Genomic DNA, 25,751 nt, shown 5'->3' with positions numbered 1-25,751 from the left:
TGGTCTTAAATGTAATAAAGTTGGAATATGAATCCAGGTTTTCTGACTCCTAAACCTCTATTCAGCTGGATTTGTAGGCAGAAAGAACAGGATTCATAGCCTGCCTTTGACTCTTACTAAACTATATGAACACAGACAAGTTAATGAACCTCTCCCAGCCCAAGTTTCCTCATCTGTGTAATGGGAGTAATAATGCCTGTACATTGAGATGTACAATGTATTGTGAGATGTACACTCATCTCATAGTATTGTTATGTAGTTTAAATTAGGTACTATATTTAAAGAGCTTTGCAAATTATATAACAACATATGAATAAAGTTATTATTTCCACTATATCACATTGCCTCCTTTCCTTTGGTCTATCAGGGGTCCTCAAACTTTTTAAATAGGGGGCCAGTTCACTGTCCCTTAGACTATTGGAGGGCCGGACTATAGTAAAATCAAAAACTTTGTTTTGTGGGCCTTTAAATAAAGAAACTTCATATTCCTGGGTGAGGGGGATAAACGTCCTCAGCTGCTGCATCTGGCCCGCGAACCGTAGTTCGAGGACCTCTGGTCTATATCTTCAAAAACATCTATACCTTAAAGAACTTTGAATGAAACAGCCTTGACTTCTCTCTTTTCTTGTTCCTTCTTGTCTCTTGCCTAAAATAAATGAATGAACGAAAGCCTCATTTCTTTCAATTAAGTTACCTGAACTTAATAGTTGGCAAAAAACAATAGCTGTGTTAAAAGAGACAGGCAATCCTAACTACCATCTGTGCTACTCTTGCATTGTAACTATTTTGAGTCCAGTGATTGGACTTTATTCTACTCTGTTCCTTCCTCAGCAGTGCACAGGGATTCAGCCAAGAGTTCTTGATGTGAATGGTTGTTCAGGTTTATGTATAACAGTATTTCCATTCTCATCTTAATCAAAATTGTCCAACATATTCTTTGTAGGGTCTTGTAAGAGTTAAATAGACCTTTAGCTTCCATGAGCTTCTGGCAACTTTTGTTGTCAAAAGTTATCATTTTCTGTTAGAGTCTGTGATACAGTATTAGGAAGCAATAAAAATGATTCACATTTTTATAATAGCAGTAACCAAAAGTTAAAGCTTATAGGTATACAAAGTGCTTTCCTCCTAATGTTCCTTTAAGATAGGTAGCACAAGTCCTATTTCTTTCACTTTTATAGCAAGTAGTAGTTGAGGTTTCATGAAAGATAGGTAACATGGTCATAAAGCTATTGTCAGAGTCAGGAAAACTTCTAGGTGGAGAACTGTGACTGTGATGTCCTAAGGCCCCTTGAGAGATAGCTGGGATTTCTTGACCCAGTTTGTGTCTTGCTTATCTGGCTGGTAATATTTGTTTTGTATTTTTATATGGTCAAATATATCTTGTATGAGCAGTGTGTATTTATTTAAGATGAACAGAGTTAGTTGACTTTATTTTATCCCTGTAAATCTTAATTAGTTTCCAAAGTTAAGGAACAGTTTGTGGTAGCAATTATCTTCTTATAACATAATATCATTTTAAGTAAAAATAAGTTATATCTTTAAAAACTACTCTTTTGACACATTGTAAAAGCCTTTGAAATATTTATTAAACCCATGTGTTATTCTCAGAGGTGTTGTTTAGTTGTTCAGTCATGAACAGGGTGACTGGTTTGGAGTTTTCTTGGCAAAGATACAATAGTGCTTTGCCAAGTTCCTCTTCCAGTAGATAAAGGCAAACAGAAGTTAAATGACTTGCCCAGAGTCACACAAGCTAGTGAGGGTCTGAAATTCAACTTAAACTCAGGTTTTCCTGCCTCTAGGTCCAGCACTCTATCCATTGAGCCATCTAGTTACCACTACATCTTGCTATGATTGTCATTGACTTTTAGTATTATATAGTGTTTATTTATTTGAGTGTCTTAGCACTTTACAGACTTAAATAATGATGAGTCAAGAAACCTGGAATCTTCTCCTAAGTCTGTCACAATCTTGCTACATGCTCTGGTTTCTTCCTCTATGCAATTAGATGGTCTATCCCTTCCACCTCTGAAGTTCTATAATTCATTATGTATTAATCTCCCCATGTTATAGATAGAGAAACTGAAAGATAGGGAATCTTAAATGAAATAGAGGAAATCCTAAATTTTTTTTCATAATTATAACTTTTTATTGACAGAACCCATGCCTGGGTAATTTTTTACATTATTCCTTGCACTCACTTCTGTTCCAACTTTTCCCCTCCCTCCCTCCCCCCCCCCCCCCCTTAGATGGCAAGCAGTCTTATACCTGTTAAATATGTCACAGTATATCCTAGATACAATATACGTGTGCAGAAGCGAAGAGTTCTCTTGTTGCACAGGAAGAATTGGATTCATGTGATGGGCTGAGGCTTGAGTTGATGCACTGAGGTCCCAAGCACTTGAGGCTAAATAGTAATTGGACTATACTCTATTAATATACATGCTTGGATAAAGAATGGCCCCCGCCCACTCTCTGTGCAAGTCCTGATGTGTTGTATAGGAAATGATGATTTTGGTGGGTGGAGGCAAGGAGACAGGAAGAGAGGCTGAGAGAGATTGCTGGGGATTCGATTCTGGTAGCTGCTGGTCTTGTAGCTTCTGGTCTAGCTTCTTGACTCAGCTGCTGACATTGCTATTGCTGATTCCCTTCTACCTCCGACCTTTCTTCATCTCTGCTAAGAATAAAGATTGACGATTTTCCCATAACCTGAATTCCTGACTCCAGCTGATTTTAAAATACGCAGTCATCACAGATTCAGAAGGTAAAAATAACCCGGGAAGAAAAACAAAAATGCAAACAGTTTACAATCATTTCCCAGTGTTCTTTCTTTGGGTGTAGCTGCTTCTGTCCATCATTGATCAAATGAAACTGAGTTAGATCTTCTCTTTATCGAAGAAATCCACTTCCATCAGAATACATCCTCATACAGTATTGTTGTTGAGGTATATAATGATCTCCTGGTTCTGCTCATTTCACTTAGCATCATTTCATGTAAGTCTCTCCAAGCCTCTCTGTATTGATCCTGCTGGTCATTTCTTACAGAACAATAATATTCCAAAACATTCTTATACCACAATTTACCCAACCATTCTCCAGTTGATGGGCGTCCACTCAGTTTCTATTTTCTGGCCACTACAAAGAAGGCTGCCACAAACATTCTTGCACATACAGGCCCCTTTCCCTTCTTTAGTATCTCTTTGGGGTATAAGCCCAGTAGAAACACTGCTGGATCAAAGAGTTCGCACAGTTTGATAACTTTTTGAGCATAGTTCCAAATTGCTCTCCAGAATGGCTGGATGTAGTCATAATTCCACCACCAGTGTATCAGTGTCCCCATTTTCCCACATCCTCTGCAGCATTGCACATTATCTTTCCCTGTCATTCTAGCCAATCTGACAGGTGTGTACTGGTATCTCAGAGTTGTCTTAATTTGCATTTCTCTGATTAATAATGACTTGGAGCATCTTTTCATATGGCTAGAAATAGTTTCAATTTCTTCATCTGAGAATTGTCTGTTCATATCCTTTGACCATTTATCAATTGGAGAATGGCTTGATTTCTTATAAATTAGAGTCAATTCTCTATATATTTTGGAAATGAGACCTTTATCAGAACCTTTAACTGTAAAAAATGTTTTCCCAGATTGCTTCCCTTCTAATCTTGTCTGTATTAGTTTTGTTTGTACAAAAAATTTTCAATTTGATATAATCAAAATTTTCTATTTTGTAATCAATAATGATCTCTAGTTCTTTGGCCATAAATTCCTTCCTCTTCCACAGGTCTGAAAGGTAAACTATCCTATGTTCTTCCAATTTATTTATAATCTTATTCTTTATGCCTAGGTCATGAACCCATTTTGACCTTATTTTGGTGTACGGTTTTAAGTGTGGGCCGATGCCTAGTTTCTGCCATATGAGAAATCCCAAAATCTTAAAATCTACACTTAAAGTCTAATGTAGGAAGTCAGTTGTGAATCCCTATTCAATATTCAGTTCATTAGATCTGCCTAGTAATGAGGATTTCTTGTCCCTCTTTTGCAGATGGGAATGCTGAGGCACTGTGAGTGAAGGACTTGCCTGGGGAAATGAATTAAAGAATTGCTTTCTTCGTGGTGCTGTTACCCTTGGACTGCACCTTGGCTTTGTTTCTATAAAGCCATGACATCATCTCCATCAGGAGTATGACTTTTCAAGGTAGGGTGGGGCAGCTTGAAGCTTTGCTCAGATACCTAAAAGGATTCTTAAAACAGTTTAGCTGCTCTACAAACCATTACCATCTGTCCTTAGAACGTGTAGCCCTGTCTGAAAGGTAAGAATCTTCTTTTGCTTTATGTCATACATTTTTAGCAAAAGTAGTTAGATTTATTGGACACATCTTTTGCAAGTTTGAGATTTTAATTTGCCAGATTTAAGTTCTCTGGAAAGTAAGAGCATAATAGAAATCTTTTAAGCTTAATAATTCTTTATGTTTAAACATAAACAGCCTTAGAGTTTGCTATTACTTTTCTTGTTGCTTGTGATTGATTCATACATAGAAAGCTTTGGGCCTGGCTTTCTGTCAAAACTTCTACAGCATTTTAATATAGGTTTCCAGAGTGTCTCTTTACAATGATCTTGTGAAAAGAGTTAGTATAAAAGTTATTTTCCTTGTTTTGTAGATAAGGAAACTGAGAACTAGATTACCTAAAGTAATATAGGTATTATTTGTCAGAGCCACCAGTTGAGCACAAATTTCCCTGATTCTTGAGTACAGCACTTCTACTTATACCACATTGTCCTACCTCTCAAAAAATTACAGGACTTAAATTCTTTTCTTCTAACAACCTATAAGGTAGGTAGGTACTAAGTTCTTATTTGCAGTTACAGAATCATGAATGCGTAAAGCAATGGCTTTTTTATATTGGTGTATTTTAGTTCACACAGAGAATGAAAGTGGTTTACTGTGATAGATTTGGAATTTAAATGCTTAATTGTGCCAGATTTAATAAGAAGCAGTTGACTTTGCAGATTTCTACCCAATATTTGAAAAATGTAGGGAGGATTTTAGATTGAGGAGGGAATAGAGAGAGATAGACTGATTCATTTTTAAACAATTTTTTTTTCCAAATTAAGATCTGCCTTCTTTCTCACTGCTCCCCTTTTATCCCTATTAAGAAAGAGACCCCAAACCTCTGTTACAAATATGTATAATCAAACAAAAATTCCCACATTGGCCATGTCCAAAAAAAGTCTCAGGAGATGGGCCTATTTCATCATTAGTCTTTTGGAATTGTTTTTACAATATTACTGGTATTGTAGAAATTGTTTTCCTAGTTATGTTTACTGCACTCTGCATCAGTTCATTCAAGTCTTCTAAGATTTCTCAGAAACCACCTCCTTCAGATTTTCTTATGGCATAACCATATTCTATCACATTCATATACCATAATTTGTACAGCCATTTACCATTTGATGGGCACTTCTCTCATTTTCTAATTCTTTGCTTTGTGATTTGCCACCTCAAACAGAGTTATTGTAAATATTTTGTATATATGTATCCTTTCTCTTTTTAATCTCATAGGGCTATAGACCTGGTAAAATAAAATACATACATAAATAAAATGAGATATTTATAAAGTGTTTAGCCTTGGCATGAAGTAAGCATTATATAAATTCTAACTATTTTTATAATTAGTAATAATAGTAGTGGTAATGATATTGCTGTATCAGAGGATATGCATGATTTAATAACTTTGGGGCACAGTTAGATTCACTCTTAAAGGGAGATGCCTTCTATGCTAATGCCATTGCCTATAGAACTAGATTTTCCAATGCCAGCTTTTTCTTTTAGGTAAGAAAACGGAAAGAACAAAATAACTATTATATTTTTTAAAAAGAAAAAGAAAATATTACATACTTAGTGTGCAGGCATAGTACTTGACACAATAAGCACTTTATTAATTATTGTTGGTAGGTATGATATAGTAGAATAGATTTACAAAGTGCTTTTCTCACAACACCCTTATGATAAATAATATATTTTGTATCCACATCCTTAAGTGTTTATTATCCTTTATTATTTTCATAGAGCACTTAAGAGGCTCAGAAAGGTAGAGAAACTTGTTCAATTTTACATAGCTAATAAGTATCAGATCTGGAATTGGAGCCTAGAAAGGTGTTTTTTTTTTTCCCTCCTCTATCTTTTGCTGTCTTTTAAGTCTCCTAGAGTTATGGACTGAACAAGATTAGGGCTTCTTAAAATTTTTCCACCTGCATATGAAAGTGGAATATTACTGTTCTATAAAAAATGATAAATAAACAAGCTGATTTTAGAAAGTCCTGGAAAGATTTACATTAATGATGTTGAATGAAACAAGCAGAACCAGGAATATATTGTACACAATAACAGCAAGATTGTGCAATGATCAGCTATGAAAGACTTGGTTCTTCTCAGCAGTTCAGTGATCCAAGGCAATCCTAATAAACTTTTGATAGAAAACATCATTTGCATCCAGAAAGAGAACTGTGGAGATTGAATATAAATCAACACATGCTATGTACACTTTTTTCTGTGTTTTTTTTTTCCTCTTATGGTTTTTCCCTTTTGTTCTCATTTTTCTCTCCCAACATGATTCATGAAGAAACGTATATTTTAAAAGTTAATATAGCTGTATAACCACAAAAAATAAAATAATTAAATTGAAAAAATAAAAGTTGAAATAGAAAAAACAAACTTTTCCCACTTGCAACTCTTTTTTGCCTGAGAAATTTTTACATAATCCTGGCATACAAATTAAACATTTACTGATAATAAGTCATAATTTCATGATCCCCACATTTTGTTAACCCATGTGGGGTTGTAACTCATAGTTTAAGAAACTTTGGACTAGTTGCCTCCAAGAGACCCTTTCACTCTAGGATCCTTAGGTTCTGAGCATTCAATGACTGTATGGCTTATTATGATTGAACCTCTTAGAAAGTGTGTTAGACCATTTCCCCTCCATAAAATGAAAAGTTTGGACTATATGATTTTTAAGTTCCCTTCAGCTCACTATTCTATGAGTCTATCAAAATTGCTTAAGAATGTGTCATACTCTGGAAGGAAGAGGCAACTCAGATCATGAGGAAAATCTGAGGTCCTCTTCATTAGAGGAAATCATGGACCCTTTAATAAAGTGCCATTGACAGGGAAAAAAAAAAAGAAATTCATTGCACAAAATACTCTCACAGAGCTTTGGGGAAGATCAAATGAGAGCATGTATTTAAATTGTTCTTTACTTATAAATTACTGTATACAACTCGCTTTATAGAATTGCTGTGAAGGAAATGCCATATCACCCATAAAAACCTGTATGAATGTGAGCTGTTATTATTGCCACCATAAATCTGTGGTTATTATTATATTTTGTTCTTCTCAGCTTATTAATTTCTGGGTCTATTTTGCTGCCCTATCGGATCGGAGTGTGGTGCTGTGAAAGAATTTGGGATTTGTAGTCAAAAGATAGGGTTTGATTCCCACCTCTATTCTTAGCACATGTGTGACCTTAATCAAGTCACTTAAAACTCTATGGGCCTTAGTTCCCTCATCTGTGAATAAGAGGTTTGTACTACATAGCCTCCAAAGGTTTCTTGCAAATCCAAATCCTTGACTGTATGTTTGTGCTATTTTTTTTTTCACTATTGGTGGGTCTTCCTTTATTTCTCTTTATTTTTGAGGGGGAGCCCCTTTGTTTTCATTTAAATTTGGCAACAAATAAAATGGACACTACTACTTTAGGACAGAAGGAAGAGCTTGTTCGTGAAACTGCTAATTTTTTATGTAAAACTTCTCTCTCTCTTTGTCTCTCTGTCTCTGTCTTTCTTCTCTCACCCTTCTTTTTTTTTTTTAGGGGGCAAGGGGAGAATCAGAGGAGCCTACCTCTAACCCCTTCTCTCTCCTATACATACATTCCATTGGAAAAAAGAAAAAAACTCTTCTATAAAATTTACAAAGCAAAGCAAAATAAATTCCCATATTGGCCACATCCAAAAAATAAGTGTCTTATTCAGCATCTTGAGTCTATCACCTCTCTGTGAGATATATCTCATCTTCTGTCTATTGGAATCATGGTTGGTAATTGCATTGTTCAGAGTCCTTAAATCTTTCAGCGTATTTTTTAACATTGTTATTGTATAAATTGTTTTCCTGGTTCTGCTCACTTTGCTCTTTCTCCAAATTAAAAAAAATTAACAAGTATTTATTTTCTCTCCCTTCCCTTCCCCTCTTTTCCCTTCCTAGGCACCATTGAAAAAGAAAAATAGAAAAGTAAAACAAATTTCCACATTGCTCATGTTTAAAAATTCAGTCTTCAAATTGCATATGTTTAACCTATGTTGTATTGCTTGCTGTCTAGAGGAGGGAGGAAGGGAGAAAAATTTGAAACACAAGGTTTTGCAAAGGTGAATGTTGAAAACTGTCTTTGCATGTATTTGGAAAAATAAAAAGCCATTAAAAAAAAAGTGAGACCAGGAAAACAATTTCATATTTTATTCTGCATCTTGTATCAGTTAACACTTTTCTAACAGGAGGTGAGTAGCATGCTTCATTGTTCCTACCATGAGAGGACATGGTTGTCATTGTTCTTAATGTCAAAGTTCTTAAGTCTTTCAAAGATATTTGTCTTTACAGTGTTGTTGTTGTATGAATTATTCCTCCTTTTTCTGTTCAGTTTGCTTTGCATCAATTCATACAACCTTCTGCAATTTCTTTGAAACAATCCTTTTGATCATTTCTTAGGGCACAGTAGTAGTATCTTACATTACAAATCATAATTTCTTTAGCTATTTTCCAACTGATGGGTACCCCCTTTCTTTCCATTTCTTTGCCACCACAGTAGTAGTTATTACAAACACTTTTTGTACATAATGGGTTCTTTTCCACTTCCTTTGTTCTCTTTTTGGATACAATAGATCTAGTTGTGGGATCACAACTTTTGTGGGGCAAAAGTTAGTCAGTTTAGTGACCTTTTAGACTTAATTTCAGTTTGCTTTCCAGAGTGACTGGACTAATTCACAATTACACTAACAGTTCATTAAGGACACCAATTTTCCTGTAACACTGGGCATTTTTCTTTTTTATCATCTCTATCAATTTGATGGGTATGAGGTAGAATAAGTCTTAGAGTTGCTTTAATTTGCATTTCTTTATTAGTGATTTGGGATGTGTGGCTATTGATAGCTTTGCTTTCTTCCTTTGAAAACCACCTGTTTATATCCTTTGACCATTTATCAGTTGGAATATCCTTATAAATATGAATTAGTTCTTTATATATAGGAAATGAGACTTTTTTCAGAGAAATTTAGTGTGAAGATTTTTTTCCCCCAAGTAACTGTTTCTCTCCTAGTTTTAGCTGCATATTTTGTTGTGCAAAGGCTTTTTAATTTTATGTAATCGGAATTGTCCATTTTCTCTTCTGTGATCATCTCTATTCCTTGTCTGGTCATGAACTCTTCCCCTCTCCACTGATCTTACAGGTAATTTTGTCTTTATTCCTCTGATGTATTTATATCTAAGTAATATGTCTTTTTGATGATTATCTTAGTATATATGCCTTATCTTCTCATGCAGTCTTTGGTCCATTCTGTTAATCTGCTCTCTTCTTTAAATGGTAAATAAATGTGGTAAATAAGATGAAATATTTCTAAAGTTTTCCACAAGAGCATTGTCATTGAACTTTTTTTTTTAGGATTTCAGAGTCATATTTCTGTCCCCACAATTCTTATTATTATGAGTAATTTCAAAGTTTATTTATAGGTAGTGGACATATATGACAGATATGAAATGTGAAATGGTCTTGTGTTTAACTTCCAGAGATTAAAAATATATCTCTCTAAAATGCCATTTTCTTTGAATAAGCAAATATTTTTGAATATTAAAAAAATCAAAATCTGATTTACTTTAAGTGTGAGGTCTTTGTCACTACAAATATGGAATCAGAGAGTGTTAGAATTGGAAAATATTTGGAGATCTTCTAAACCAGAAAGGAAATTTAGGAACAGGAAAAAAAGTGACTTATATAAGATTATATATTATGGAAATTAATGGCAGAACCAGGGCTAGGACCTACATCTCCCCCCTCCAAATCTAGGAATCTTTATAACACAGAAGATTGAGCGCCATGTGTTTCTACTTTTTTATTACAGCATCTCATAAGAGAATAGACTATATAGAGGAGTTAATTGATTATATGGCCAGCTAATACTGGCCATTCAAAGATTGTAAGTTAAGTATTGAAGTGGTAGGGAAAGGTTATTAATTTGGCATCATTTTTGTCATTGTGGGAGTAGAAATGCAGAGCCTAACCTTAAGAGATCCTGTGTATCCGTTTAAAAAAAAAAAAAAAGCCAAATAAAGGTACAGATGGGGACTAGAAGGAATTTGAAAGAATATTTAGTCATAGGAGGAAATTCATCTCCTGAAAGGGAGATGGACTTGTCTGAAATTTCATCTTGAATCATTTGACATAGGTAAGATTTGAACTCAGATTTTCTAAGCCTAAATCTAGTGTTCTTTATATTATACCACCACTCCACTTTGCATGTTGCTTACAGTAAAATAGAGACATTATTTTAAATCAAAACATTTATTAAGCACCTATTATATGGCAAACAATAGATAGATAGAAATAAATAGATAGAAAGGCAGAAACAGTCCCTGTTTTCAGAAACTCATATTGAGCTGGGATGGTGAGGTATTTACCTGTATGCTAGAATGTGCTCTCATATTAGTGAAATATATGCTACTTTAAAAAGTTCAGAAGGATAAGCATTCTTTGGTTATTTCATGTATGCTTTTTGTCATGTAAGAGATGTGTTTCCGAAAAGTTTTGTATAAAACAAATATTTTTATGTTGGAAATAATATACACTGGGGAAGTGTTTAAAAGAATTTTTGGAAAAATCTTCTTTAGACTTCTTTTGACTAAGCATCTGGTACTTCTTATCTTTTGTGTTGTCTGAATATTTAGATACTGGCTTTGTTTAAAGCAAAGCATTATTGTGTTTGAGATGGGCTGAATCTTAGCTCTACTACCTCTTACTACCTTTCTGACCTTGAATAAGACCCTTTCTTTCTTTGGCCTTAAGCTTTCTTATCTGTTAAATAAGAGAGTTAGATTAAATGATTTTTCATTCTTTTCCAATTCTAAATTCTATATATTTTGAATTTCTTTTTCATTTGTATACTTTTTCTTTTCCCTTAGCAATAGACTGGAAAGATGGTAGAAAGCACAAATATGGCCGCCCATCAGAGCCCACATCCCAGTTCCAAGGTAAGAAAATCTCCTTTTGCTGCTTCCTAACCTATGAAATATCTGTGAATATCTCCATTCCTAGCCTATGGAATATCTCCGAAGCATAAAGATGTTCAGTTCAATTCAATAAACATTTATTAAGGGATTATTTTGTGCGAGGCCCTCTGCCATTGTTGGGTATACACATACAGACTTGACAAAGATCCTACTCTCAAGGAAATGTGATCTAATATTGGGAAATGAAATGTACACACATAATTTTGCTATAAGGAAAAATGAAATAAATGCAAAAGAGAGGTCTAGCAAAATGCCAGGAAAAATTCAAGTAAGGAATAACCACTTTCCCCCTGAGGTTTATGGAAGAGTTTATGGAGAAAGTTGTGACTGATTTAGGCCTTTAAGGAAGGGATCATCCATTTCCTAATGAAGGAGGAAGTCTTTTCCAAGTATGAGAACATGGGGAAAGCATGGAAACTAGAGAAAGCAAGCTATATAGAGGGTTAAACAGGGGAATCTAATTTGCTTAGAATATAAAGAATATGAAAGGGAATAGAAGCACGAGGTAAAGGAAATTGGAACCATATTGTGCACAGAAATACCAGAATAAATTTATACTTTTTTCACTTGATATTGGGGAGCCACTAAAAGTTTTAAAGAAGAGTACCATTGTCAGAAGACTAAATTATAAAGATTATTCAAGCAGTTAATGAAGGATAAGTTGGAGTTGATAGGCTTGTAGATCCATAAATAATAGAACTAGAAGGGATTTAGGGAAAAAAATGGAGGTAGAAAGTCCACTTAGGAGGCTGTTGGAGAGGATCTATCAAGAAAAGTTGAGGATCTGAACTAGGAAGGTTCTGAAGTAGGGAAGTGAAGAGACAGATGCAAGAGACATTGTTATATGTAGAATTAACAGGGTTTGGCATTTGATTAGTTTTGGGGTGATAGAGAAGGAAGATCAATCATCCTGATGTTTGGTGGTAACTGTAGGGATAAAGGTACCATATGGAAAAGTTAGGGGGAATGGCAGATTTGGGAAGATGTTTATTTGACATCAGTTATCACAAGACTTGTTTGTATATAAGGGGATGAATGAGCTTACTAGGGCTAGTTAACTATACCTAGAATGGGCTGTTACTGCAGGGCTCTGTATATTTTATTTTATGTGGTGGTTTGTTGACTTATGTTGCAACATCTCTTCTTTAACAGAAGCTGCTGATAATCTAGAACTAGGTAAGCTATTTCACCTACATTTTTACAAAACAAAGAAGTCATAACATGATGTAAGTCACTTACACCAAGAATTCAATGTACTTTGTACCAAGCTGAAGAAACCCATATTTTCCTTTGTCTAATAGAAGCCTTTGTAGTTCATTTGTACTATCAATTTGTCTTGAATGAAGACAGGAAATCAAATTAGGAAATGGTTACCTCCTAGAAGACCAAATGACCTTTTTATAAACAAAACTAACTGGGAAAAAAGGCATAATTACCTTAAGAAAAATAAGAATCTTGAATAGAACTAAATCTTGAACCAAGATTCAGAATAAGCTATTTCTGAGTTCCATTGATGATTAAATCCCAGAGTTCTGAGCCTACCCAATCAAAGTTTAAGTAGAGACTTAACTGAGTGACTAGAAATTGAGGAACAGAATTAATAGCTTTGATAATTCCATCCTCAACTTTTAAGATATAAGCTTTAAAATCATAGGCTTCACTATTTAGAGTCCCTTAACATCCCTGCATACTTAACATAAAATAGCAATTAGGATTCAAGTCTCCTGGTCTCTTCTAATTGAGGTATTTCATCTTTCATATTACATATTGCAAATTTCTCTTAAGAAAGCTAGCATTTAGTATAGTCCACATTTGATATAGTCATCACCTATGGGTTCAATCTGTTCTTCATGCTGTGTAATGGGCTGAGGTTTGAGCTGATGCACTGAGGTCCCAAGTACATGAGGCTAGATAGTAATTGGGCTATACTCTACTAATATACATGATTGGATAAAGAATGGTCCCTGCCCACTCTCCTTGCAAGTCCTGATGTGTTGTATAGGAAATGACGATTTTGGTGGGTGGAGGCAGAGAGGGAAGAAGACAAGTGGGAGAGATTGGGCTGAGTTCGAGACTCCGAGCTGCTGGTTGTGTGGCTGCTGGTCGAGCTAGCTTCTTGACTCAGCTGCACACATTGCTATTGCTGATTCTCTTCCACCTCCGATCCTTCTTCACTGAGAATAAAGACTGACGATTTTCCCCTAACCTGAATTCCTGTCTCGTGCTGATCTTAAAATATACGATCTTAACAATGCTGCACACTATTTACCCTAGTCAGATTGTAGATAACTGTTAGGGCCTGAAGAATGTTAGACAATCCTATGGCAATGTCCAAGTTAAAAAACTGGATGTGAGCTGAAGAAGTTAATGAAATAACTTTGTAAAATCTAAATCTAAAACATGTTTGGATAATCTGTTAACATTTTCTTCTTCCTAAGAGTACCATAGTGACTTAGGGGATGATGATTCCTTATCCCAACAGAATCATTGGCTTTGATAGACCTGAATAAGCTGGCGGCTAATTCCAATGAAGGATTTACTTCATTGGTGAACTAAAAAGGAGAACACAGATTTTTCTCTAGCAGATTTGTAGGGGGAAATTGTATTAACTTAAATCCCTTTTTGCCAATTCAGAGTGTTGTACAAGGCCTTTGAAAAATCTATCCTTTTTATTATTTAGACATTTCTCAGCACATTCCCAATAATGACTTGACACATTCAGCTTGAACTTACAGCTCACATGGAATATAACTTCATGATCAATTTCTAGAAAACCCATTTTTTTACTTTGGTTTTACAATCTAACAGTTCTCAAAGATTCTGACTCAGTTCCTTTTTGTTAGCCTTAGTGACTTTTGTTCAAAAATTATGAAATTAACAAAATTTTAGGGTCAAAATATCAAGGTTAATTGCGATTGGAACTGGGATCAAAAAACAACTAAGAGTCCTCTCTTGACCAAATTCCCATTTAATAAAGTATCCTTTCTACCACAGGCTTGTGGCATCTGACCTCTTCAATATTCTCAGTTATAGAGAGCTTACTAGACAGTTCATTCAACTGATCACAATTTTCTTCTGTATATTTATCCATAATTTACTCCTTGTAAATTTACTTGTAAACTCTTATGGAGTATCTGAAATGAAATAGTTTATCTGTCTCCTTTTCTGTATAGCAGCCTTTTAGATATTTAAATAAAGCTTTCATATGCTAGTGCTCCAGAGTTGTGATCTTGAACCTCACTTTCTTCATATGTAAAGTAATCTAATTGAGTTAGATGATATCTAAGGCTCTTTTAGCTTTAAAATTCTGTGATTTGTTTCTTTAATTTTCTGTTTTATAGACTTTTTAAAAAATTTACTTTTCCCAACCAATGTGATATGTTTTCTAGACTCTTTGACACCCTCATTGTTTACTTCTGAATGTATTTTTTTTTTCCAGTGGACCTCTTAAATTTTTGTGCTCAGAAGTGGACATTATGTTTTATTTCTAGATCAAAACAATATATATATATATACAGTACAATTATTACTTCTACAACCCTGGACAAGTTACTTAACTTCTGCCTCAGTTTTCTTGCCGTTCAAAATGAGAATAATAATAGAGCTTATCTCTGAAGGATATTGTGAAGATCAAATTAGATAGTGTTTGCAAATTTTCAAAGCACTATCTAGATTCTAGCTATTATTATTACTATACCTAATTTAATTAAAGTAGTATATAATCTCATTAGTTTTTTAAATAATTACATCATGGTGATGATTCATTGAATTCATGTTCAAATAGTGAATATTTATTAAGATTCCACTTTATGCCTTGTAAAGTACATAGAAGTATACTCTACCATATAGGAATATAAAGAAAGCAAAAGACAGCCTCTGTTGTCAAGGAGCACACAGTTTAATGGAGAGAGAAATATGCAAATAATTATGTACAGACAAGCTGTATGCAGGATAAATTGGAAATAATCAACAGAAGGAATGCACTAACATTAAAAGGAATTAGGAAAGGCTTTCTATAGAAATTAGAATTTTAGCTGAGACTTAAAGAAGGCAAAAGGATCCAGGAAGCATGGAAATACCCAGAGTTAGGAGATGGAATATCTTGTGTGGGAAATGATAAAAGCAATGTCACTGAATCACACATTACATGTTGGGGTGAAGAGTAGGAAAAAAGAAATGCTACAATGTAAGATAAAAAAATTCTGGCAGGGTAGAGAGGAGACAGAATATGAAGGGCTTTTAATGAAAAAAGAGTGGATTTTATATTTGATACTGGAGATGATAGGGAGTCATTAGAGTTTACTGAGTAGAGGGATGACATGGTCAGATCTAAATAGAGGCTAAATTGAAATGAGGATAATTTGTGTAAGGGAGATTGACCAACAGGCTAGTGCAAGAATCTGGGTAAGAGATGATAAGGGTCTGTACTAGGGTGATGGCAATGTCAAAAGAGAGAAGATAGTATAAATGAGAAATATTATATAAAATTGATAAGCAACATCTTGAATGAGGAGGAATGGAAGAATTGAGGAATTGAAGCTAACATCTAGTATGCTAGTGTGAGTGATTAGGAGAATAATGGTATCCTATTTGTAATATGGCAATTTAGAAGCAGGGCTGGGGTGGGGATGGGGAGAAAGATAATAGTTCAGTTTTGAACATTTTGAGTTTAAGATATCTATAAAACATCCACTTGGAAATGCTTGTTGGAGATCATCAGAATTTATATTAGGATTAGTAAATTGAGAAGCTGATGAGATCACTGAGTGAAACAGTATGAAGGAAAAAAAGAAGAGGACTTAGGACAGAATCCTATGGGACACCATGGTTAGTGATGATAACCTGGATGAAGATCCAGCAAAGGAGACTGAGGGGGGAAAGAATAGCCAAAAAGGTAGGAGAAAAACACGAAGAGAGTATTGTCACCAAAAAAACCTAGAAAAGAAAGTATTAAGGAAAATATGGTGATCAAGAGTCAAAATGTTCAGAAAGGCCAAGGATTGAGTATTGAGAAAAGGCTTTTAGAAAGGCTTGCCATTAAGAGATCATTAATAACTTTTTCGGTTTCAATTGAAATGCTAAAGTTAGAAGCTGGATTGTAGAGAATTAAAAAGAAAGTAAGAGGGAAGAAAATAAAAGCACTAGTTGTAGATGGCCTTTGGAAGAAGTTTAACCACAAAAGGGAGGAGAGATATATATGGAACAATAGCTAATGGGGATGAATCGATCAAGTAAGAGTTTTTTGAGGACTGGAAAGACTAAATGCCCTTGACCGTTTTTCACAAGTATGGCTTCCAATCCTGGTCTCTTCTATCCTCTAGTTGTGCAGTGTTTTTAGCCTAATATAGACTCTTAGGTTTTATTAGCAGCAAATTCTATCTTATTAGGTTTTCCTTTAGTATTCCATTCAGAATCGTTTAGAGTTTAAATTGTGGTGGAAATTCTTTTGTGTCAATGAAAGATTTTAATAAGCATCCTTTCTCTTTCTTCTTCCAAGATACAGTTTAAAATTTTTAGCAAAAAGTAAAAAAACAAAACCACATGGCCCTTTTCTAGAGATCTTTTACTGTTAAACTGAAATCATTTTGGATACTGTTATATGCGGCTGTGAATGTACATGATTGCATTATCATTCAGCCCACATTTTAGCATCTTCAAACTATTTTTGTAAATTTCATCAGAAGCTTTGCTAAGATCAAAATGTTTTATGTCCACTGTTTCCCTAACTAAGCTAGTGATACCATGTGCAAAGAATATGAAGTTTTTTATAATTGGGTGAACCCATTTTGTGTTCTAGTGATCATTTCATTCTTTTCTAAGAGTTCATAAACCATCTATTTTTAATCATCTATTCTAGAATTTCACTGAGAATTAACCTGAAATAGAAATCATCTTTAATGGGGAATGTGGCCTTTTTAAATATAAAAACAACTCTTACTGAGAAATCATCCTTTAATAAAAAATAGCACAACATTGTTTTGATCTTTACTAATTCTTGAATGACAAGTATCTTAAAGGCTTAGCAAAGTGCCTGGCATATTGTGGCCAATAAAAGTTTATTGAATTGAATTGCAGTGTCTACATGAGTCTTTATTACATTTCTAGTCCCTTAGTGATTTTAATCTGATAACCATTCCTTATTTATAGGTCCTCCTGCTTGTACTAAATTATATCAGTGGGAACTCACCCTAATGTTGGCCTCAATCCAGCACATATCAGAGTTTTCATATTCTGTCTTCTTATTGTTTGTTGTTTGTCCTACTTTCCCAAAGAGGGTCATAATGTCAGGAAGGTGTTGCCATGACATACAAATGAATTGGATTTGAGTGAGGGTGACCTGTGCAAAGTCACCTCCCTCACTTTTTCCTTCAGAGTTATCTGGATCCAGTGGCCAGATATAGATCAGAACAACTATAGATGGCTCTGATTAATAATGAAAATTGACCCCACTGAAGTCAGGAGGACCTGAATTCAAATCTGATCTCAAACACTTAATACATTCTAGGTGTGTGACCCTGGACAAGTCACTTAACCCCAATTGCCTCAGTAAAAAAAAAAAAAAATAAAAAAAATTGATCCCATTCCTAGACTGAAACAGCCACCAAGTAGCTTTCCCTTTCAGTTTTAAATATTTTTAATGAAAAAAGAACATTGCTTTTGAATACATTATATGATATCCCACTTGAAATTGTACTGCTTTCCTTTCTTGCCTTCCACCAATCACAAGAAATTAAAAGTTAATATTTTCAGATTAACCCTTGTCTTGCTCCCTTGTACACATGTTCTTAAATTGGAGAAATTGGATGGTACAGATCATATAGGCAGGCATCTTCTCCTTGGAGGCTGAGAGCTTTCCGCTGGTCCTGTTCTGGAGTTGCCCTTTGTCAACTCAGACATTTTGTGAATAGGATTTCTTACATTTAGCCAGAGTGTGGTTGAGTGTTGCTTTTGTGTTTGCTTATACATTTGGTTTTTTGGTAAATTTTATTTATAAAATGAGAATAGAAAATATACAAAATGAGAAAAGAAAAAAATTGCCATCTACTTAGCAGAACATGAGAGAGAATTCAATATAAAGCAAGAAATTTCCATTTCAAGAAAATCTACATACTAAACACTTCACATTTTTTTTTCAAAACTGTCCAACTTTTCTTTTTATTCCTTGTAGATTTTCTTTTGTTCTCTGCTGTGCATTTTTTTACTTTTATTTTTTCCCTTCCCTCTCACTTTTCTCCTATCTTAAAGAAGGATACACTTAAGCATGCACACACACATACACACATAAATATCTATAAACATATACATATATAAGATGATATTATACTTATTTCCTTCTCTGAAGGTGGGATAGCATCTTTCTAAATTTATAAGTCTAAGTCTTCCCATGTTTTTCTAAATCAGCCAGCTCATAATTTCCTTCATCACAGCAATATTCCATCCCAACCACACTCTATCTAAGAGATTATCTGAAAGTTTCCCCTAATTTTCTGTGCTTTCTAAAATTTTAACTTAAAATAATTAAAATTATCCATTTTTTATTTCAACACTGCTTTTACCTTATGATATAATTTAAGGTCTGATATTGCTGAATCTGCTTCTTTTACATCTTTTTCCCCTGGTTTCTTTGACATCCCTGGCCTTTTGTTTTTCCATATGAACTTTGTTATTAATTTATCTAACTTAGCGAGATTAATTTTTTAGTAATTTAATTGGAATGGCATTGAGTATATAGATAAGTAATGTAAAATTGTTCTTTTAAAAAATTATATTGGCCTTACCCATGAACAATTAATTTTCATATTTAAATTAATATTAATTGTTCATGGGTAAGTAAAGCCAATATAATTTATTCAATTATATTATTCAATATTCAATATATATTCAGATGTATTATTCAATATAATTAATTCAAATATTTATATCTTCTTTGTGTAAAAATATCTTATGTTCATGTTCATATAGTTACTGGGTCTGTTTTGGTTGGTATACTCCCAGATATTTTATACTGCCTAGTTATTTTAATTGATCCAAAATAATATTAAATAATATTGATTACATACAGTGTAGTTTCTTTTTTTTTTCTTTTGATTAAATATATTTTTGCTTTGACTTTTTTTGAGATCATGATTGCTATCCCTGCTTTTTTTACATAATAAATTCTACTCCTGACCTTTATTTTTTCTTTGTGCATATTTCTCATTTTTATAATGTTTTCTGAAAGCAACTTACTATTGAATTAAAATTTTTAATCTGTTGTCAATTTCCATTTTATGGGTAAATTCATCCCATTCACATTCTAAGCTATAATTATTTGTTATTTTTTTCCTCCTTCCTATTTTTCCTCATTATTCTTTTCATTTTATCCCTATTCATCCTCACTCCTCGGATTTACTTCTATCCACTACCTTGTCCTCCTACTCTTTTATCTTACTCACCTTCAAGAATCCCTTTCCTTATCTTCTTCCTCACCCTATCCTCGTGTCCTCTTATTTCTTTCTGTACTTAGAAGCCTTTTATACCTTTCTAGATATATATGTTGTTCCCTCTTTAATTCATTCTCAATGAGAGTAAGAGTCCATTGCTCCCTATCCTCTCCATAGCTTTTCAGTATCAATTTTTCATGTTATATCTCATTTGTATGAGATAATTACTCCTTTTGGAAACTTCTATCTATACAGTTTTATTTTTTTAGAATCACCTCATCATACACAGCTCAGCCCAAACCTTTTTATAAACTTCCCAAATAATGACAGTCATAAGAGTACTGATAATATTTTCACATATAAGAAGTAAACAATTTGCTCTCATTGAGTCCTTTATAAATTGGTCTTTAACATTTATCTTATATTTATCTTAGATGTTGAATTTTCCCTTAAGTTTTGCTGTTTTTATCATAAATCCCTGAAAGTCTTCAGTTCATTAACTATCCATTTTTAATCTCAGTCAAGATTGTAGTTAACTTTGCTGAGTAAGTTACCCTTGGTCATTACTCTAGCTCTGTTGTTTTACAAAATAGAGTATTCCAAGAACAACAGTCTTTCAGTATAGTAGTTGTTAGGTCTTGTGTAATCCTTGTTGTAGCTCCATGATATTTACATTTTTTTTCTTGTTGCTTCCAATATTTTCTCCTTAATCTGGGAGCTTTGAAACTTGGTTGTATTTTCCTCCTAGGATCTCTTTAAGGTAGTGATCAGTGAATTTTCTTTTCTATTTCTGCTTTGTCTTCTTGTTCTAAAACATTAGGGTAATTTTCCATAATACTTTCTTATAATATTGCATCAAGATTCTTTTTATTGTAATTTTCAGATAGTACAAATAATTTTATATTTTTTATCCTCAATGTGCTCTCCAGATCATTTGTTTTTCTGATGAAATGTTTCAGATGCTCTTCTATTTCTTCATTCTTTTGGTTTTGTTTTATTATTTCTTATTATCTTAGAATGTCATTAGCTTCCTTTTGCTCAATTCTAGTTTTAGGATTGTTTTCTTCCTAAAGTTTTTGATTCTCTATTTCAAGTTGGTTGATTTTCTTTTCATAATTTTCTTGATTTTCTTACATTGTTCTCATTTTCCCCTACTTTTTCCTCAATTTCTCTTATATGATTTATCTGATTCTTTTTTAAACTTCCTCCAAGAAATCTTTTTGTGGTTGGGACCATTTGACATTTTTCACTGAAAAAGGAGTGACTTTTTTTGTTTCATTATCTTCCTCTGAATATGAACTAAGAAATTTTCTATTCTCATAATAGGTATCTATGGTTGGGTTCTTTCTCCTTTACTTACTCATTTTTTTTTTATTTTTTGTGGTATTTTGTTTTTAGCATCTATTACTATAATCAAGTTTCGGTTCTGAAGGAAGGGGACTGATGCCCTAATTCTCAGGTCCTTCTTATTGTTATTTTCTGAGGTCTGTCTTGGCTTTCCTGTCTACTCTACACCCTGACTAGGGCCCCTAGTTACACTGTTTTGCAGATAATCTTGTTCTCTGAGGACCCTCGGGTAACTGCAAGCTTCAGCTCTCCTCTCTTCCCTGGACCTGAAACTAGGGACTCTGCTCTCCTGCAAGCCCCCATGAGCCAGCAGCTGTTATTGCTGCACTCACCAGGTATGTGTCCTTCTGTCCTGCAGCACAGCCTTGGATGCCTTGGATGTATCTGCTTAGCACAGCTGTGCTTGGTGTTCTTCAGCTGTGAAAAGTCCCTCTTGTCTTCTCTTATTCAGTGGTCAGAATTCTATACTGTCTGTGAGATTATAGTTTCCAAGATAGGTTACTTCCCAATCCAGCTGCCCCCAACTTTATTTGTTGATTCTACAGAATCGTCCTGAAGATGTTTGCACTTTTTTTGGGCTGAACCTTCACCCCTGGAGGTCAGGTCTTTCTTAAGGTCTTCTCAAGTTGTCCTAGGAGAACAACTGCTTAATCCTAACTTTTATTTATTTCCATTACTCTACATTTCCTCTGAGGCAATGTTCTGGGTTTGTTTTTGTTTTGTCTTTTTTATTTTTGCCCAGAAAATTTGAACTGAAAATTTTCTGACCTACTCTGCCATCGTCTCAGACTCTTCTCTAATGTTGCTTTTGAAAGAATATCAATGATATATTTAAGAACTAACACTTGCTCCCCATATGTGTTTTTAGCCTGAGTTTTACTTTCAGGTGATTAACAAAAATAATTACTTAAATTCCTAACTATAGAACACAATCAGAAATTGTTCTTCTTGATTATACAAAAAGGGAAAAGGACCTACATGTACAGTAATGTTTGTGGCAGCCCTTTTTGTAGTGGCAAACTGAGTAGGTACCCATCAATTGGAAAAAGGCTGAATAAACTATGGTATATGAACGTAATGGACTGTTATTATTCTATAAGAAATGATCAGCAGGATGATTTCAGAGAGGCCTGGAGAGATTTACATGAACTGATACTAAGTAAAGTGAGTAGAAGCAGGAGAACATTGTACATGGCAACAAGATTGATTATGTGATAATCAATTCTGACAGACATGGTTCTGTTCAACAACGAGTTGATTCAGACCAGTTCCAATGGTCTTGTGAAAAAGAGAGCCATCTGTACCCAGAGAGAGACTGGGGACTAAGGGTGGATCACAACATAGTATTTTTACTCTCTTTGTTGTTTCCTTCCATTTTTTTTCTTTCTCATTTTTTCTCTTTTTGATCTGATTTTTCTTGTGCAGCATGATAATTGCAGAACTATGTGTAGAAGAATTGCGCATGTAGAAGAATTGCACATGTTTAATATATTGGATTGCTTGCCATGGCAGGGGGTGGAGGGGAAAGGAAGAGAGGTAAAAGAGAGAGAAAAAAAAATTTGGAACACAAGGTTTTGCAGGGGTGAATGTTGAAAATTATCTATGCATATGTTTTAAAATAAAAGGCTTTAAATTTAAAAAAAAAAACCAAACAAACAAACAAAAAAAACCTGTTCTCCTTGTAAGCAATTACGTGCCTCTGGGCTTAGCTGCATCTCTACATCAGGATTATTAGGTAGTGATAGAGACTTTGTGCCCTAGAGTAGCAATGCTCCTTGGTAATACAGATGATATTTGGCAAGGCTCTTTCTCCCATGACTAGTTATAATAACATATCCTATATGTTTACTTTGCCTCTAGGGCTTTCTCCATATTGAGATCCAAAATTGTTGTACTCATAAATACATGTTTGCTAAAACTTGGATGCAGGCCTTACACGTGATGTATATTCTTCTGTCACTCTTATGACACCATTTACTGTAGTTAAGCTAAGGCATCTGTTTGGAATTTACTGTCCTTTCTTTTGTGTTCAGAATTTTCTATGAGTAGGAAAGTGATTTTCTTAAATATGGATTTTGGCTTCTGATATTAACAATGTGTTGATTTGAAATAGAGCCTATAAAGCAAACTTATAAACAAACACAGCAGTAACCCTCTGGACCTCCTACAAAATAGTTAGTGAAGCATATTAGTGCCAAGAGTATTGTATCTGGATCAGGATTCAAATCTTTGTTTTGCTTCTTTCTAGTTATTTGACCTTTCTAGCTGTTCTAATTATTCAATCTCTCTAGTTATTTGGGCAGGCAAGTCACTTAGTTTTTCTGGGCTTTAGTTTCTTCATCTATAAAATGTTGAGACTGAACTGTCCTCACCCCATATATACCTTGTAGGATTTATGGTCATATGAGAGAATTATTCAAACTGGGTAGCAAGCAATTCATTTCGCCATGTGTTCCTTAGGAAGAGAGAAATACTCATTGCCATGGGCTTTGACTGCTACTTTAGTAAATTTCTTGGACTGGAGATTTGCCGCTTTGATAAGAAAAGGTAAAGAATTGGTTATGTATTAGAAAGTTATTTTCTGTGCACCTTAATGTGATGATTTAATAGAATACTTTCTCAACGTCAGAAACTGTTTTAATATTTAAAAGACACTAACAACTTTGCCCTATGATGGCTCACAATTTTTTTCCCCCTTAAAAAATTTTGCATTTTTTTAAATTGATACAAAGAAGAGTAGATAATTAAGTTTTTATCCCTCTAAACTCTCCATTTATTCATCTTTTGGTGTAAATTATAATTTATATATAAATAATATTTTATAGTTGCCTTTTTCAATTAACATTATTTTAGAACTTCATTTTTAGATATCAGCATAGTCAAGAAACAAGTTTAATAATTTAATAGGAGCTATTATGCCATTATTTGTTTAGCCATTTCTTCATTATTGAATTTAGAGACTTTTCCTGTTAGAGAATGATTGTGAATATCTTTGTATTAGTTACTTTTTTATTCCTTTGGAGTTTTTCAAAAAGATATCAGAATTTCAACTTGGAAGGGGTCTTAGAAATTCTCCTAGTCTCTTTGAGGCATATTTACAAAACTTCCTGAGGCAAAGTGATTTGAACAGTTGTATAACTCTTGTTCCACAGTGAATAAGTCTAAAGTGACTAGAAGCATCAAATCACAGAATTTTTAACCTGTACAGCATTTTATTAGTTTATTTTACTGAATAAGAAGCTGAAACCCCCAGAGGTCAAATAATTTACCCAGTGTCATAAAGTAAGTTAGTAGAAGGACAAGTTAGTAGAAGACTCAAAAGTATATGTTCTTCACACCAGCTCATAAAGATAAATGGGGTACATTTTCCTCTTAGTAGATTTGTAGATGTTTTGTGGTGCCATATTTAGAGCAGATGCTTTCAGTCAACTAATCAAACCAACTTACCTCCCTCTTCTGATTTTTGATCATCTCTTTACTAACTTCTGCTTTTGTCAGCTCAATTTGCTCCCATCATCTCGCAACCATTTACTTTTCTCTATTTTTTCTTGGTGCTTAGAATATGGAAAAGCCATCAGGAATAGAAGCCAAGAGGACTAAGTTCTATTCAAAAATTTATTCAAGTATCAAGGAGGATATTCTATAATTTCTAGTCAGAGAAAAATGCTTTAAATGGGATTATATCAAATCCAATAAAGAAGATATGGGATACTGCTTTTTCTTTTTAGGGCTTTAAAAACTTGTGGTCATATGTAATCTATTTCTGTGAATTGGCATATAAATAGCTAAATGGTTTTCATACTCCACCACCTCATCCTCTCCTCCTCCCTTGCTCTAGAGTTCCTTTTGGTATATGAACTAAAAGAATGAGGTGGCTTGGGGCAGCTAAGTGGTGCAGTGGATAGAGCATCAGCCCTGAAGTCAGGGGGACCCGAGTTCAAATGTGATTTCAGACATTTAACACTTCCTAGCTGTGGGACCCTGGGCAAGTCACTTGACCCCAATTGCCTCAACAACAACAACAACAACAAAAAGAATGAGAGGGATTTTAGTATTTTCATAGCTTTTCCTATAAATGTTACTCTACCTAATATTAGCCCTGAATTGTATGTTAGTGAATGCTAGTGAGTTTGTATATCTCATCATTGCCTATAAAAATGCTTTTAATCTATGGGGTTTTCTCTTCATTTCATAACCAAATGTTAGGTTATAATATCTACATGAATTTCTGATTTGGATCACTGAAGACTATTCAAACTAGGTATCAATTCTTCCTCACTGTTCAGGCAGCCTTAGCAGTGACTTTGAGGATGTATCCTCCCATGTGTTTCTTTGGTCATGCTTTTCTCCCCATAGTCACTAATGCATTAAATAGGTTGTCCACTCTTGCTGCTCTACCTTCACAGGATCAACAAATCTTGGGACTGAAAGAACTTTCAAGGATTATAACAATATTATTAAGTCAAATTGATAATAGTGTTTTTAAGATTCACAAAGTTTATTTAGTCTAACTTTTATGTGTATTTTAATAGGAATTTTCTCTGTAGCATTCCTGATAAATATTCAGACATCCTCCAACCTGAAAATCTTTAGTCATGTGAAACTCAATACTTCCTCAAGTAGCCCATTTCACTTTTGAATCATGCTGCTTATTTA

The 25,751-nt window shown here is 34.0% G+C and overlaps 1 protein-coding gene across 10 annotated transcripts in view; it reads left to right on the top strand.

Moving 5' to 3' along the window:
• SCMH1 (Scm polycomb group protein homolog 1) overlaps nt 1-25,751 on the top strand; it is a 144,655-nt gene that overhangs the window by 29,014 nt on the left and 89,890 nt on the right. For 5 of the 10 annotated variants that reach the window (XM_031962318.1, XM_031962317.1, XM_031962323.1 and 2 more), the window contains 2 exons: nt 11,218-11,286; nt 12,478-12,501. In XM_031962318.1, coding sequence (XP_031818178.1) covers nt 11,218-11,286; nt 12,478-12,501 — 93 coding nt within the window. The other 5 variants (XM_031962319.1, XM_023500243.2, XM_031962322.1 and 2 more) reach the window with 5 other exon arrangements.

This window comes from Sarcophilus harrisii, chromosome 3 (genome assembly GCF_902635505.1).
Source record: "Sarcophilus harrisii chromosome 3, mSarHar1.11, whole genome shotgun sequence".
Classification (NCBI taxonomy): Eukaryota; Metazoa; Chordata; class Mammalia; order Dasyuromorphia; family Dasyuridae; genus Sarcophilus; species Sarcophilus harrisii.
The sequence above is the reverse complement of the archived record's forward strand: the minus strand, read 5'-3'. Positions and strand labels throughout refer to the sequence as shown.